This window comes from Cygnus atratus, chromosome 3 (genome assembly GCF_013377495.2).
Source record: "Cygnus atratus isolate AKBS03 ecotype Queensland, Australia chromosome 3, CAtr_DNAZoo_HiC_assembly, whole genome shotgun sequence".
Taxonomy (NCBI): domain Eukaryota; kingdom Metazoa; phylum Chordata; class Aves; order Anseriformes; family Anatidae; genus Cygnus; species Cygnus atratus.
In genome coordinates, this window is record NC_066364.1 from 103,974,230 (window position 1) to 103,991,661 (window position 17,432).

At 44.1% G+C, this 17,432-nt stretch overlaps 1 protein-coding gene across 1 annotated transcript; it reads left to right on the forward strand.

Moving 5' to 3' along the window:
* Positions 1 to 475: 475 nt before the first annotated feature.
* Positions 476 to 16,168, forward strand: ALK (ALK receptor tyrosine kinase). Its single transcript, XM_035558717.2, has 10 exons — positions 476 to 657; positions 2,584 to 2,674; positions 3,581 to 3,645; positions 5,063 to 5,192; positions 9,248 to 9,345; positions 10,446 to 10,538; positions 12,357 to 12,458; positions 13,615 to 13,749; positions 14,321 to 14,411; positions 15,464 to 16,168. The coding sequence occupies exons 1-10, from the start codon at positions 503 to 505 to the stop codon at positions 16,166 to 16,168; spliced, it is 1,665 nt and encodes a 554-aa protein (XP_035414610.2). The 5' UTR covers positions 476 to 502.
* The last annotated feature ends 1,264 nt before the right edge of the window (positions 16,169 to 17,432 follow it).

Below are 17,432 nucleotides of genomic sequence, written 5' to 3' on the forward strand. Positions count from 1 at the left end.
ATTTTATGTATAATATTTTATTCTGAGGTGACAGTTTAGTCTATCCTTTTTGAACAATGTGATGCAATAATTTATTTCAGACTTTTAGTCACTTCTACATGATTTAGGAAAGTTGATTATGGCAAGACTCCCTCAAGATTGGATTTGGAAAGTCCACCTAAACTAAACAGGATAAAAGAAAAACCTCAGATCTGTGAAATCAGAGATTTCTGCAAGTGAAATTCATTTTACTTTTTCCAAGCAGTTCATGAGCAAGTCTGCTTCTTTATGACATACGTAAATCAAAGGTTTTTGGATAACTTCAGATTCCATTTTCAATCTGTAATTATTTGATGTGCAGAAATGTGTCACTGCTTGTTTTGATTCGCTGGAATTTGACCATGCATCTAATTCCAGTGAGACATGCTGCACAGCTACCATTGTCTTCCAAAGGGAATGTGTGTCTGGTTTACTCTGTTCTCTACATATAGTGTATCGTCGGAAGCACCAGGAACTACAAGCCATGCAGATGGAGTTACAGAGCCCAGAATATAAACTAAGCAAACTGCGTACCTCCACTATTATGACAGACTATAATCCCAACTACTGCTTTGCAGGAAAGACCACATCCATTAGCGACCTCAAAGAGGTGCCTCGCAAAAACATCTCCCTCATCCGGTAAATTCATCTTTGCCTTCCCTATGCCCCATATTGTATACTGACATATGCTGGCTCTCTTACACAGATGTGAACTCATGTCTTTTATGCAGGCACATGCAAATACTCACACACTTTTAGACTCATGCCCCTTCTCACTAGAAAGATAATAAATCTGCAGTAGTTAGGTTTATGTGGAGGGGATTAGACTTTGGCTGTCTCCCTAACCTTTTGCAGGTGCAGTCTTAATCTTCTGGAATCATGAGAGGAACTGAAGAGTCATCACCAGTAATTTGGACACATCTTTTGCAGACTTGCAATGAATGGCCAATTTCCAGCATTAACGGATGAAATGCTGGGAAGCCTAAGGCTTGTAGGCGACTCTTTGGGATCTTTGGTATAGAGAATGACATCTTTAAATACAGTAGGAGGAAAAGCAATGGTTTTGAGGCTGCAAGACAGAATTAAAAAGACAGCAATATAAAGCAAGCAGGATAGCCAGGTCTAGGTCAGAACTTCTGGAAAGTTGGAAATAGTCTCCTAGAGAAGACTTGAAAATTCAGAATTCTTGCCCACCCTGCTTTGCTGGTGCTCTACAGTGCACACCACTGGTGAATATGGCATTACCCTGGTACCATGTTTGTTAAACAAATATCCAAGAAGTAGGAGCAGAAAGTAGAGCTTGGAAGACAGGGGACCTTATGGTGCTTAAAAAGATGATGCTCAGAGTAGCCCACGCAGTCTGCAATGCATTGCAGACTTATCACGTTCTTATCACACTCCCCCCTGCCTGCAGATCTTGCTAGACTTCATCTGGAAGTTTCTGGTGTAACCCAAACTTTACCCTGTGTTGCTGTTGCTGTTGTCGCTTGGGCTCTGAAAGAATTTTTGAAGTGTGGCAAGCTGCAGAGAGCAGAGTATGCAGCTGGGAATTGATAGGGGCAGGGAAGTTGTGCTTTTGGGGAGGTGGGTGAGTTATGAGCTGTAGAGATCTGGCTTATATCCTTAGTTTGTAATAAGTTGGTCAGGCATAGCAGACAATGGTGTCTCAAGCTGACACCTACAAAATGTTATTAAAGAAGTGGTTGAGTCACAGGCAGTGCAAGTCCTCACTGCTGTTTCACTGCTCTCAACAGAGTAGATTGCTCTTAGCAGCACCTGTTTGAACTAGGAGGGCAACGGCCCATGCGAACACAGTCCACAACAGACTGGAGGACACACAGTGCAGCTCTGAGGTCAGACCTGGCACTACCAGGAAAGCGTTTGTTGTAGAAGAGAGCCTTAGTGAAAGCCCCTTAATTTGTTTCTCCTGTATCCTTAATCAAAATAAAACTATAAGTTTCATAATATAATCAGTGACGGTAACAATTCTCAGCATGAACTCCTGGAGCTTTACAAAGTGCTGTCATCACTATTTACTTACCCAGAATCACAAAAAAAAAAAAAAAAACAAGGGAAAGATCTTTAATTTAAAATTCAGGTCCTTTGAGAACCATTGTGCTTCCTAGTTTCTTGTTCAATGTTTTCTTTAGTGGTGATACGTAAACATGGGAACTATTATGCTTAGGGTGTGCAAATACCAAGGCTTAAGACCTATCTTTATTGACCTGTTTTGGAGAACCCATCACTATAGCACTGGCACCAAAGCAGCAGAAAGTGCTACCCATTACACTCCGTAGTGCCAGCAGTTTGATTTCACAGGGGACAGTTCATTTCTGAGGATTGTTTTTCCTACCAGTTAAAGACATTGTAGGTCCAGGAAAGATTACATCAAGGTCCCATCTGCTGCGTAGTGTAAGGAGAATTATCAGAAATAACTGTGCCAACGTCTAGTCCTGCCTGTTTCACTGCCATGAAAACTGTGACCCCATTCTGTTAGCTGTGACCACAGCATTATAATGTGTGTTCTCTATAGTAATACCTTCTTGTCTTCTCTGGTCTGTCCAGGGGTTTGGGCCACGGAGCCTTTGGTGAGGTATATGAAGGTCAGGTGGCAGGGATCCCCAGCGACCCCACTCCCTTGCAGGTGGCTGTGAAAGTAAGTGACAGCGTATGAGTTATCATGATGGTTTCATGCACCTTCCACCTAAGAGTCCCAATGCATTATAAAAATGAAGATGGATTAAACATTTCTGTAGCACTGAAGGATGTGTTTAGAAAAGTTGCTGTTTTATTGCAACACTTCCATCCATCATAATGATGGTACAGCTTGTTACATATGGACTTTCTATAAAAATAAGTTGATTGTAAGTAGTAAGTAGACAAAGATTTCCTATACAGCTGCAGCAGACTACAAGAATGAGAAATAAGTCCACCCTCTGTCCATTCTCTGCACGCTCTTCCTGGTGTGGTAACCTGTCCAAAGCCTTTGAGTCAAAGGGACAGAAGTCTTAATGTGGCCAAGAGCAGCTGGTATATACATCAAAGAGGCTGTGGGCAGGAGTCTTTCCATTACAGGATGGATATGCACTGCGTGCATAGCTAAATCCTAAGGGACCCTGGTAGGGTACTTCAGGCCTTCAGAAGCTTGGCTAGCTTGTTTTCTCCTAGAGGTTACATAACAGCATAATTCTACTGCTGGTTATAGTTCCTAGTTTTGATGGGAGGTAGTGGTATTGAACTTTCTGAGAGCTCAGGAGCTATGGTCTCATTTCTTCTCCTCTACACAGTAGAGTCCCATATATCAGCGCTATTCCCTTTGCACTCTGTTGTATTTCCTGCACTGGTAGGAGGATGACAGTGTGATTGATGGACAATGCATCCTGATCTTTATCTTTCAACATGCTTCACGGTCTAGTTTATAATGGTCTAGCTATTATTAGAGTGAGGTTTCTTTTGGAGAAACAAGGATCACTGCAAACGATGTTAGTGCTTTTGATTGTGTCAGGTGTTCTACACCTGTCAGTTTAAACATCTCCTTGTCAACCTGTTCTTTCTTTTTCAGACATTGCCAGAAGTGTGTTCGGAGCAAGATGAGCTGGACTTCCTCATGGAAGCTCTCATTATTAGGTGTGTATGAATAAGATGAACAAAGACTTATATAGGCCTGCAAAGCCCAACACTATAAGAAAAGGTGCTTTGGGAGGTGATGTCCACAGTGGTCAATATTTTACAATAGGGATAGGCATTACTATCCTATTCTATACTTCTTACAAATGAAGAAACTAAAGGACCAGATGATTAAAGGCAACATTTTCACAAAGGTCCACACTAGTTTTCATTATCCAAATTCAGAATCTTTAGGGCCAGTTTTCAGAATTGATAATATGATCATAGAATCATAGAAGCGTAGAATCATAGAAGCGTAGAATCATAGAAGCATAGCTTCCTGGGTTGGAAGGGACCTCAAGGATCATCTAGTTCCAGCCCCCTTGCCATAGGCAGGGATGCCACCCACTAGATCAGGTTGCTCGGGGCCTCATCTAACCTGGTCTTCAACACCTACAGAGATGGGGCATCCCCAACCTCTCTGGGCAACCTGTTCCAGTGCCTCACCACCCTCTGAGTGAAAAATTTCCTTCTAACCTCTAATCTAAATCTCCCCTCTTTTAGTTTAAAACCATTCCCCCTTGTCCTATCATTATCTACCTGAGGAAAGAGTCCTTCTCCTTCCTTTTTATAAGCCCCCTTTAGTTACTGAAAGGCCACAATGAGGTCACCCTGGAGCCTTCTCTTCTTTAGGCTGAACACCCCCAGCTCTCTCAGCCTACCTTCATAGGAGAGGTGCTCCAGTCCCTTGATCATCTTTGTGGCCCTCCTCTGCACCTGCTGTAACAGCTCCACATCATTCTTGTGCTGGGGGCTCCAGATTTCTCTCAGAGACCAGAGCATGAGGAAGAAACAAACTTCAGGAGTTTTGGTTTGACTGTGAAGAGATGCCATTGACACAATGCTGCTGTCATTTCATATGTCAGTGACTGTGTCCTAGAATCCAAGGAAATAGTTCCCTATCACATTAAGGCCTGGAGAACTTAGGAACTATTAGCACTAGGCCTTGAGGAATATCCCTTCAATAAGCTGATCTCTGTATCAGTATGTTATTTGGAACAACTTTGCCCTATAACAGCTTCTACCCCAGGATAGGGAACGTAGGGATAAACTCTTAACAGACATTCTCTGCTTCCTATGACCCACAAGTCTTGCTGCAGCACAAAAAGGATGCAGAATATAGGAAGCTACTCCTTCAATCCACTCCTCCTCCAATCTCCATTTCTGCACTGTGCAGACAGATGGAGTGCAAGGGTAGCACTTCACCTTTATCGAGTTACTATGCCTTTGGGATTTGTTACTTATTCTGAAAACAAACACACAAACAAATAAACAAAAAAAACACACAATTCCCCACAGCAAAATATTTTGATTATTTTCTATAATTGTGCTTTTTGGATCAAAGCTGATCTATTATTGAGCCTCCCTGTCTCCGCAGCAAGTTCAATCATCAGAATATTGTGCGCTGTATTGGAGTGAGCTTGCAGGCACTGCCCCGTTTCATCCTGCTAGAGCTTATGGCTGGAGGTGACCTGAAATCGTTCCTGAGAGAGACACGGCCTAGACCGGTAAGAAAATTGGATTGTATTTAATAAGCTGATGACACAAGGCAAATAGGTAACTATAAAAGGACTGATCCATGCAGCTACTATTTCCCAGCATTTTAGAGAGTCAGAGTTTTTTATTACTAGAAGGGCTGATCTGGAGGCAGGATATAGTCTGTATCTGTCATATAGGCAACAAATGTTGTTGGGGTTATACAGAGGAGCCTCATGCCTGGACTTTGCTAGATAGCATTGCAGACACTATCTAAAGAGTAAAATCAAAGTCTTATATATATGTATGTGTGTGTGTGTGTGTATATATATATATATATACACATACATATTTTAAACTCTGCTCTTACCTTCCTGTGGATGTGATTGCTGAGCCACTTTCCATCATCTATCAGCGGTCATGGTCAACCGGAAAGGTCCCAGATGACTGGAGACTTGCTAATGTGAAGCCCATCTATAAGAAGGGTTGCAAGGAGGACCCAGGGAACTACAGGCCTGTCAGCCTGACCTTGGTGCCAGGAAAGGTTGTGGAACAGCTCATCAGAGTGCAATCACACAGTATGTGCAACACAACTGGGGGATCAGGCCCAGCCAGCATGGGTTCATGAAAGGCAAGTTCTGCCTGACCAACCTCATCTCCTTCTAAGACCGGGTGACCCACCTGGTGGATGAGGGAAAGCCTGTTGACGTAGCCTACCTAGACTTCAGCAAGGCCTTTGACACGGTCTCCCACAGTATTCTCCTAGAGAAGCTGGCAGCCCATGGCTTGGGCAGGTACACTCTTTGCTGGGTTAGAAACTGGCTGGACGGCCAGGCCCAGAGAGTGGTGGTGAACGGAGAGAAATCCAGCTGTCGACCAGTCACCTGTGATACTCCCCAGGGGTTGGTGTTGGGGCCCATCCTCTTTAATATCTTTATTGATGATTTGGACGAGGGAATTGAGTGCACCCTCAGCAAGTTTGCAGACGACACCAAGCTGGGGGGAAGTGTTGATCTGCCGGAGGGTAGGAAGGCCCTGCAGAGGGACCTGGACAGGTTGGGTCAATGGGCAGAGGCCAATGGGATGAGGTTCACCATGGCCAAGTGCCAGGTCCTGCACTTTGGTCACAACAACCTCATGCAGTGCTACAGCCCTGGGGCAGAGTGTCTGGAAAGCTGTGCAGAGGAAAAGGATCTGGGGGTGCTGGTTGATGCTCGCCTGAACATGAGCTGGCAGTGTGCCCAGGTGGCCAAGAAGGGCAACGGCATCCTGGCTTGTATCAGGAATAGCATAGCCAGCAGGACCAGGGAGGTGATCGTCCCCCTGTACTCTGCTCTGGTGAGGCCGCACCTCAAGTGCTGTGTTCAGTTTTGGGCCCCTCGCTACAAGAAGGACATCGAGGCCCTGGAGCGTGTCCAGAGAAGGGCTACGAAGCTGGTGAAGGGCCTGGAACACAAGTCCTGTGAGGAGTGGCTGAGGGCACTGGGGTTGTTTAGTCTGGAGAAGAGGGGGCTCAGAGGAGACCTTATTGCTCTCTACAACTGCCTGAAAGGAAGCTGTGGGCAGCTGGGGGTCAGCCTCTTCTCACAGGTAACTAGTGACAGGACTAGAGGGAATGGCCTCAAGTTGCACCAGGGGAGGTTTGGGTTGGAAATTAGGAGGTATTTCTTCTCAGAAAGAATGGCTAGGCATTGGAATGGCTTGCCCAATACAATACAATTCACTCATGTGGAAAATTGTCAGTTTATGACAGCCAGGCCTACTCTGTAAGTTTCAGATTCAAGCTTCTCCATGGGTCCAGAAAACCCCAGCCCTGAGGGGTTTCTCCATTCCATTTGTAATGAAGTTCATATCTATTACAGGATATCTCCTTCCCCCTCTTCTGGAGAGAGGCAGTCCTGGTAGATCCAGAAATGCCTGAAATAGGAGCATTGCAGAACTGTCCATTCTAGGAAGTTCAGTGCTGTTTTTTCTCACTCATAGCAAAGCAATCAAAGAACAACTCGGGAAGATAAATCCTGGTTTCCTGTTGTGTTGTGCAGCCTGTTGCACAGAGCAGTGATTACACTGAACAATACACAGAATTTCATTCACCTTTAGCAAGATTCAGCCTCACCAAGGAAGGTGTCACATTAGTGACACATTAGTGCTTCTAGCGTGCCCACTGCTCTGAGCATTGTCCATTCATCCAGGGAGCAAAAGGTGTTAAGCAGCTGTGAAGTGAATTCTTTGGTGTCTCAAGGCTGCATCTCTTGCAAAATGAATCCAAACCCTTCATTTTTCAAACAAATTACATGGCTAAAGCATCCTTGGGTGGGCAGTCACATCTGTTTTAGGGCTGTATTTAGCAAAATAAAAGGTGGAAGGAATTCATCCGAGGAGGGAGAGAGGAAGGAAAAAAAAGAAAAAGAAAGAGAGAGAGAAAAGCTATGTTGTCCAAATCAGCTTGTGTTTTCAAGGTACAGGCTGCCTTGCAGTATAGCTCAGGTCTGCAGTTGATTGCGCAGTAAAGAACGGGGATTTTTGCTCAGCTTTCACTTCAGGTTTTTGAGCCTTGCTCAGATGTAGAGAGAATGGGTAGTCTGAGGTATTCATTTCCCCTTGGTTGTTCCCTGAAGGGTGGGGGGGGTGGGAGGGGAAGGCACCTGCATCCTCTGTTCCTGTAGCTCTGTTGGAGCTGGTGAATCACTTCAACTCAGAGAGGTGAAAAAGATGATTCTCCCCTCCCCCAGACAGTGTTTGATGGGTGGGGGAGAGGCTTTAATGTTTTTAGGAAATGGTTATGCTGCATAAAGAAAGGTGGGGGGATAACAGTCCAGTTTTTTAAAGAATCACTTAAGTATATATATGCAATGAAGTATGCTGAGTAAACAATAACATATAGGCAGGTGATGCGTAGTCACAAACCATTTTGGTTTATGATACCACACTGAAAAAACAGGCTTTGTTCACACAAAGATGCAGGATATTTCAATTATTTCATTAGTCAAGCACTGAGGCCAGGTCTTTCCTAACCTGTTTAGAAAACATGAGGACTTCTTTAGGTTTAGATAACGTCCAGTATTTAACTATTGCCTGCAGAGCTTGCTGCAGAGCATGGACTTATTTTCAGTCCCACTTATTGGTGCTTTAGAGTAGGTGGCTCAGCACCACGTCATTCTGAGTAGTGTTTCTTTACAACTACAGCAGACAGGCTGGTAGGTCCAGCAGTCACTATTACTGGGGAACTGGTGCTGGTTTGTGCATCAGCAGGAGAGACCCATGCACAGGTGTGCCTTTTGAGCACTGGCAGAATGGTAAGTGTCCACAGAGAGAGAGAGGGTGGGAGAGGTTTGTTAGTCAAATATCTAAGGCCCCAAATAAACACTTAACTAGCAAATAACTGCTGTGGAATAAGATATCACTGCCACCCAGCTGTTTGTTTTATGCCCTCTGGCAGAATTAGTTCCCTCCTCCCCCGCAGGATTGGCCACAGGGATCACTGGTTAACACCTCGGAGCAGAAGCTGGTGGTTTGGCTTCAGCCCACTATGTGAGCTGTTGCTCAGCCTGCCCTTTTCACAAAAGCATCTGTCCCCTGCTGGCTAAGGCCATAGACTTCATCAGAGGCAGAAGCAGTTAGCAGCCCTCATCTTCCATAGCCATTGGCTAAGCAAACCTGTGTCAGTGCTCTGAGGGGCAAGATAAAACCTACACAGATGTGTAGGAGGAAAAGAGTAAATGTGACTCATGCCATTATACAAAATGTCATTCTCATTGTTGAAGGTGACTTTACAGAAGAGCTGGAAATGATATAAGGAAAGTGTTTGAGGACCAGTTCAGGTGACATATCTCCTCAAAAAAAAAAAATATCGTGCTGAAAATTCAGAAGTGTCTCCCATAAGAACTGGGGGAAATCCATTTGTGTCTTGCAAAACAGTGGGAGATCCTTAAAGGAGAACCCTGATGGAGCTGGGAAATTGCATCCAGCTGTTCTGATTCTGTCTGGGATTTGAATGACATCATGTCTGCACATCCTGTGTTGTATCAACGACCAATCATGCTGTGTTCTTGCTTTTAAGCCATATTTGTCTTTTGTCTTTTGGTAGAATCAGCCTTCCTCCCTCTCCATGCTGGACTTGCTCCATGTGGCTCATGACATTGCTTGTGGGTGTCAGTACCTGGAGGAGAACCACTTCATTCACAGGTGGGTAAAGGCATCTATGTCAGCAAGGGCGTGACTTGCAGACAGACCAGAATGACTCATAATGCCCTGTTTGATATATTTATGTCCTGCTGCTCTCTAGTGGCTGAACAACTTTAAGCAAGGTAGATAAAATCAGAATACTAGAAGCAATTAAGAGAAATGCTGCTGTAGATCAGGTTGCAAAGGTTTGTAGTTTTATCAAAGATCCTGAGCTCTTTTCTTCAGTGCCTGCACTTATGCAGACAGGTTGGTTACTTGGCAAAGGGAAACACAATCTTGTGACAGAAGTCTTCAAAGCCCTCCCCGTTGTGAATTTTGCTTAGTGTCTTTTTGTTCATCCTGGAACCCTTTTCTCCTCCCTCTTGAAGAATAGCTGTACAAGTACAGACAGAAGTACAACACCTTGTGACTACTGTTACCTGCTCCTGCAGAACAGAAGGGAGGTAAAGATACCAGTTTTTCTCTGGCTCCCACTAATCCAGTACTGCTGTTATTCATGATGAAAGTGCATGGCCACTCTGCCTACATCAGAAGAGCCCAGTACCAGCACGTGGCTTTGCAAGGGGCTGTGAAGCTGCTATGGCCAGACTGTAGTTCACTTTTCTGAGTTATCCACAAGGGGTGCCACCACGTTATTCAGATTTCAGGGTGTACTTCAGCTCAGCAGAGATGGAGATGGAGCTTTACCTGCATGCACAGATTCAGGCCGATACCTGTCTTTAAAACACTACCTGCTTGTTGTTGTTCTTCCTGTCTCTGATAGTATGATGCTTGTTTGACATTTGAACTGGCATGGTAGGAACATGTCAGTGGATCACTCCCGAGACATCTTGATGCTAGGACTGGTACATTGCTGAAATCAGCCACACTGCGTGCAACTCCCTGGAGAAATTAAGTGAAATTTAAGGAGGAAGTTTTTAAGGAGCAGAACTGCTCAAACTGTTGGGGGAGATTAGAATTTGGGACGTCTCTAGTTACCCATAAACACTGACTTTTCCAGGTGGTCTCTGCACCTCAGGAAAATAGGTACTATTCTGCAAAATTGTTAAATGATTAAGTGATTCTTTTCTTGTTCTTGCTTTTCTTGCCTTTCCTTGTAGGGATATTGCTGCCAGGAACTGCCTCCTTACCTGTCGAGGGCCTGGAAGAGTGGCTAAAATCGGAGACTTTGGCATGGCCCGGGATATATACAGGTAACAGCTAAAGCCAAGGGTATTCACAAGTGGAAGCTCACTAAAATGAGAGATGAGCAGTGTTCATGTAGGAGAGCAAGCTCACATGCTGCTCTGTTTAACTCTAGAAAGACAAGAGTGGAGACACCCAACCCCAGTGAATCCCACCTAATATTTTAATTGTTTTTTGCCTTCACCTGTATTTGAACTGTGTTTTGGAGACTTTTCACATTCCCTGAGAGCTTTCTTCTGTGTAATGAAGTCTTATGGCCATGGAAGGCTTTTATCCTCCCTCTTGTACTCTATCCACAGTTTCTTGCCTGTACTTTCTCCACGCTGAATAGGACTAATGTGTCCTTCTGTTTTGTGGCCGCAAATCTTTCTGAGCTTAATCTCTCTGATACTATCCCTCCCCCTTTGGTTTGGTGTCTTCAGTAAAATCAGTAAATCAAATCAGTAAATAAAAAATCAAATCAGTAAAAAAAAAAAAAAAAATCAAATCAGTAAATAAAAATTTTTTTCAGTAAATCTCCACAATTTAATGCAGGTAAATGAGGAAGGTGCAGAGGAAGGTTAGAGAAATGTAATCACCCAAACTGGAATTCAGCCAGGACACAAGGCTAACTACTCTGATGCTGCAAGAATCATCAGGAAGCCTTTAATGACTATGAGCAGCCAGGGCTGCAGTTTGATATCTCATCTTCTAAATAGCACCTCTAGAACTGCAGCACCATGTGCTGCTCTGCTGGGGAACTGATTTGCCTCTGACTCAGAGGAAGAAAAGCATTGTACTCAGTCACACACACTGTTTATTCTAGAGCTTCAGCTTCTCTTTTTCCTGCTTCGGGATTCTTCTGTGCAATTACTAAGCCAGGCCTGGCTCTGCTTAGCCTGAGGTCTGCCAGTATGACAGCCCGAGGTGATGCTAACAGAGTGCTACTTTCAAAAACCAAGTGTATTAGAACTGCTTTTTTTTTTTTTTCTTTTTCCCTACCTCCCTTTTCACAAAGAGACCCTACCCTGCTCCTCTGTCATATCGGACTCTGCTGGGAAAAAGTAACATCTGTCACACATACAGTCAGCAGAACCACCTGTCAAGATGAATGCTTTGGTGCTGAGTTTTCAGAGTTGCCTTTGAAGTTTGCACGTTCCAGTGCCTGAGAACACCCTTCAGATGCTCAGGCTGCATAGTTATGAACAGTGATACTGGCTTGCATGAGCAGTCTGCTGTAAGCACCAGCACAGGATTTGGGGCTTGTAGGTTTTGTTTTAAGTGAAAATCACAAAACAACTGAAATACTTTCTGTCTCAGGAGCATAGGAAGTGATTTTTCTATCTACTGCCCCAGGTAATAATGGCCAAACATTCTCCTTGTTGCTCGTTGGTCTTAATAAGGGTTTTGGATTCCACTTGCAGTGCTGTAGACTGGGTATATTTGGGAAAAGCTTTGTTTATTTTTGATACGGATGCTTGAGGTGACGACTTGTGAGATGAGGTGGAGATCCTGTTGTGGCTGAAAAGTGCAGGATAATAGCTTTGCCAGCAGCAACTTACTATGTGAATAAGTCACTTGAGTATGGACATAGATAAGGATAATACAGGTTCACTAGATCAAGCCTAAGGTGAGGGAGATTGCAAAGCAGTCCTTACATGGCCTGCCCATTTCCACTGTTTTTGTGAAAAGAAACAGGCCTCTTCAGCATTTTCTCTGTCATTCTGCTTTGCCTAAATTAGTCTGTCCTCCAGCTGATAATGTTAATATTCATAGTTATACAAATCCTGAATTAATAACATTTTCTGAATTCACAGCTGACTCTTTGTTTTTCTTGTTCTCTGCAGAGCCAGCTACTATCGAAAGGGTGGGTGTGCAATGTTGCCTGTCAAATGGATGCCTCCCGAGGCTTTCATGGAAGGGATATTTACATCAAAAACAGACACATGGTTTGCTTCCTTTACTTCTTCATCTGTGTGCGTGCATGTGTGTGTGTCTATTGTAACTTGTTTTGTAAAGTCTGAATATTTCGTAAAAAACACGTTTCTTTTCAGTTTGCCTTTAGAAAAAAAAAACTGATCTTGGAGAACATGAGGGAACAGAAAGGTCGTCAAAGGCAGGTACTGCTAGGGAAGCAAGCAGGCAGGGAAGGAAGAGTGAGGCAGATGTAGGCACTGCTTTAGAATCTTACAATGGCTTGGGTTGGAAGGGACCTTAAAGATCGTCCAACTCCAAACCCCTGCCAAGGCCCCATCCAGCCTGGCCTTGAACACCTCCAGGGATGGGGCATCCACAACTTCTCTGGGCAACCTGTTCTAGTGCCTTACTACCCTCACAGTGAAGGATTTCCTCCTAATGTCTAATTTAAATCTGTCCTCTTTTAGTTTAAGACCATTCCTCCTTGTCCTGTCATTATCTACCTGAGTAAAGAGTCCTTCTCCATCCTTTTTATAAGACCCCTTTAAGTATTGAAAGGTCGCAAGGAGATCTCCATGGAGCCCACTCTTCTCCAGGCTGAACACCCCCAGCTCTCTCAGCCTTTCTTCATAGGAGGTGCTCCAGCACTCTGATCATCTTTGTGGCCCTCCTCTGGACTCAGGACTTTGCAAGCCACACCACAAGCTCAGGACTGTGCTGTTAGCTAGGGAAAGTTTTCCTACTTTCCTACTCTCTGAGGTACAGATGGGAACTTATGGGGATTCACTGGCATAGTTCATGAAGTGGAGCTTACAGAAGACGAAAAGGTTGTTGTTAGTGTTCAGGCTGCTGCTCTGCTCAGTGTGGCTGATGTCTCAGAAAAGCATAGTCTTTCACATTTGTTACATCTAGTTGAGCAGTGCTGAGTAAAAAAGCAAAACAACCAGATTTACGTACTTATATTGTAGACTCAACTCACTTACCAGTCAACTATTAGCATTCATAAAATGATTCAAAATCTACCTTTACAACTATAGAATTTAGTTATGTCCAAATCCTGCAGCAGTGACTTCCACACATTGAGCATAGGCTGCAAGGAGCGATGCTGACTGTGCTGCGTTACCCCTCAGTGATGATGATGGTCATTGCTGTATCCTTCATTTTGGTTTCCTTCTCTTTTGTATTCAGGTCCTTTGGTGTACTGCTCTGGGAGATATTCTCTTTGGGATACATGCCCTACCCTAGCAAAAGTAACCAAGAGGTTCTGGAATTTGTAACCAACGGAGGAAGGATGGATCCACCTAAAAACTGCCCTGGCCCTGTGTATGAGATTTTAACTTTGATGTATTCATGCAAATACATTTCCAGTTTGAATATTGTTCTCTAGTCAAAAGTTAATGACTTTTGAGATTGATCTTATCTTGGATGATCTCCCTTATTGAACTTGATTGCCAATGACTTCTCTACCAGTTAATTTTTCTGTCTTCTTCGGAGAAGAATTCAGGACCCCTTTGAAAAGTACAGGTTACTGTTTGTTTGGTCAAAGGTCATGCAATATTTCTGTCCTAGATTGACTGTGAAACTGCAAATGTGTAAGCTTGTTCACAGGTAGGAAAAACTGGGTTCCATTATCTGTGCCCCTGCCTACCTTTAAATAATTGCCCAAGGGATTTCAGGTGAATGGGTTATTTCTCTAATGGGCTGTGGATTTCACCCTACTGGTGGCCACATTTCAGTAGTTACCAGTACATCGGGTGTCTGACTCTGGGGAATGCAGAGTACTCTTTATTAATTAGAGTGACAACATGTGCTTATGGTTTCTAGTCTGCAGTGACTAGCTGTTAAATATCAACAGGACTTGCCCTTTATGAGATCTCTTGTTCGGCTCTTTCAGGTATCGCATTATGACCCAGTGCTGGCAGCACCAGCCTGAAGACAGGCCAAACTTTGCCATAATACTGGAGAGGATCGAGTACTGCACTCAGGTATCAGTGTTCATTCATCTCCTATGAGATGGGTGAAGAGGTTTCCAGTTGATGAAGAGTTTAGGCAAGACAGAGTGTGAGATGAGAAGGTGGCACTGCATTACTGCAGTCAGCAGTCCAGGAAGACTGATGTCAGCCTGGGACCAGCTGATGGGACATTTGCCCCATCAGGTGGTTGATCCCTCTGTCTTTCACTGCCAAAAGGACATAAGCTTACACAGCTCTACAAATAGTAGACCAAATAGTTCTCCTTCTGCTTATGAAGACACAGATTTTTTTACCACCATTTTTAGCTGACTAGTGTGGAACAGAATAGCTCGGAAAACATTTTGCTGCCTGCCTCAGTATGGGTTTCTTGTGTCACCTCATGCAATTATTCTTCTCAGTCACCTTGCTTTCCCTCACTCTTTGGGAGGCTTGATCAGTTTTTCATGAGCGTTTGGATCCTGGGATTGAGAGGCAGTGTTTTCTGTTACCTATAGATTGCTCTGGTGTCTAGCAATAGTTAGATTGCCCAGATCACCATGTTTCTCTCAGTTTAATTTTCACAACTGCTTAAATAGCTCAAAACTTTTGTATTTGTGGATTTGGGCTTCAAAGGGTCTGTCAGTGCTGTCTTTTGCCTGCATTCTCACTCCTCCCTTGTTGAGTGGAGGCAATACATTCATGGCTGAAACTTTCTCAATATTAACTGAGAATGTTATGAACTTTGAGACAATATAGATTCCAAAACAACATTCCCACAGGAAATTTGGCTGGACATAAAAAAAAAAAAAAAATGTTTTTCATTGGTTTTGTGCTCTCTGCTGTTCTGTGGTAAATTCTAGGGTTGCTATTTTTTTTTAAGAGTCCAATTTTATGGGTATCCCATTGTCTCTCATAGCTAATTACACTTTGTCAGCTTCCTCTACACCTGGAATGTAGGTTGTAGATGGTTTGGGAAAGGTGGTCTCTGATCAATGACAGTTGTCAGATGTCTCAGGTTTTTAATTGAGTCTGAGTATGCATGATGGCAACAGACTTGGAGAAATTCTTAGTTGTCTCTCCTGCAGGATCCAGATGTCATCAACACTGCTTTGCCAGTAGAATATGGCCCATCAGTTGAAGAGGAAGAGAAGGTAGCGATACACCCAGAAGACCCAGAAGGAATTCCTCCTCTCTTGGTTTCTGCACACCAAGACAGAAAAGATGACAAGCAAACTCTGCCATCTCCACCACCCCTGCCATCAGCCATCACTGCTGGAAAAGCTCTAGGGAAAGTGGGAGCCTTGGAACCGCCAGTCCCTGGGAAGGTGCAGTCAGCTTCAGCTGGGGGACATATCAACATGGCCTACACCCAGTCCAACCCCCCTTCTGAGCTACACAAAGGCCGGGGCTCCAGAAACAAGCCCACCAACCTCTGGAATCCAACCTATGGTTCCTGGTTTGCGGAGAAGCAGGCCAGCAGAAACAATCCTCTGCTCGAGAAAGAGACGCCTGAGAGGGAGAATTTGGGACATGAAGGAAACTGTACTGTGGGGCCCAACATTGTGACTGGCAGGCTACCAGGCTCCTCCCTGCTATTAGAGCCATCTTCCCTAACAGCAAGTGTTAAAGAAGTGCCTCTCTTTAGGCTCCGTCACTTCCCCTGTGGGAATGTCAACTATGGATACCAACAGCAGGGCTTACCTTTGGAAGCATCCACGCCACCTTGTGCTAACAGTTACGAGGACCCCACCCTTAGAAACAAGAGCCACATAACCCAGCATGGGCCTTGAGAGCCCTCTACCCTCTTGACTTTTCCACCTGTGGCCCCAAGCCTTGAGGAGATGTTCTGTTACCCAGTACACCACAAGCAAGGGATGTGACAGCATTACCTTCTATTTGTGCCAACTTGCTCCAAAAGTGCCACCTTCAAAGTTGTAATTTCAAATAACCCAAGAGGCTTCAAATCACCAGAGCCCCAGTACAGTAAAAGAAACAAGGGGGAGGGCGGGAAGATAAAGGAAACAAATGTTAACTGCGAGGCCCAGCTTCCTATCACATTAACTCATAACGCATGGTTGTTGTCATGCCCTTCCTGTGAGCTTTTCTTAGTTGTGCATTCTCTGTTTAAGTGTAAAGCCACAGCTCACTGCCTTGAGTGTTTCATGTCTGGGATTTTCTGTGCCAAACTTGTTGTTGCTAAGGAATGCTTGGAGAGCACCTGCAGCTGGCAGAGGTTTTACTGGGTTCGGGTAGAGCATTCTTCATCCAAAGTGAAAAAGGAGACAACTTTGGTGACACAATGGCACATTCCCAAGTTGTGCTCCAGCTACAGCCTAGTCTTTGGAAGTCCTTGAATGTATAGTAGTTATGGTGCTATTGGCAGGGCAATAGAATGACTGGTCATACTGAATTGCTTGAAAGAAACGACAGGAAGCAGAGAGGACGGGTGAGATGCTGTGAGGCACTGTGGTTTGGTGGGGGCGGTTGTTGGTTTTCTCTGTGTTGTTTTGTTTTTCTCCTGTGCTTAAGCGCTAAAACTGAGTAAAACCCTGTGAAATTCCTTCTGGCCTACAGATGTAGGAATGTCCTTCATCACAACTTGTGCATGTCACGTGGAACCGAAGTGAAGCTTTAAAGGACCGTGATTGTGAGAGAAACTTCAGCTGTGCCCTGAAAATGGACAGCCATCTGCATATCTCAGAGGTTTAAAGTAGCCTTTCACAGACCATGAACAAGCAAGAACACCACAAAGGCCGATGACATTGTGCCGCAATCCAGATGCCAGATACTGTCTGTATTTGAAGGGTTTAGAGCCCTTTAACAAAAACGTGTATGATCATGATTTAAAAACAAACACTGTATTGATTCATTTGTACACCTTGTGCATGAAAAATATTCCAGTAACTGTATTGTCAAAACACAGATGTAGGAAATGATTCATGTGTAAAGATGTGCATTAGTAACTTTAACTTACAGGTGCAAGGAGCTGTTTTAGCATTAATGAAAATTATCTGAAAAGAAGGTGTCTATTTCTATAGAAATGAGTCTTCTGAA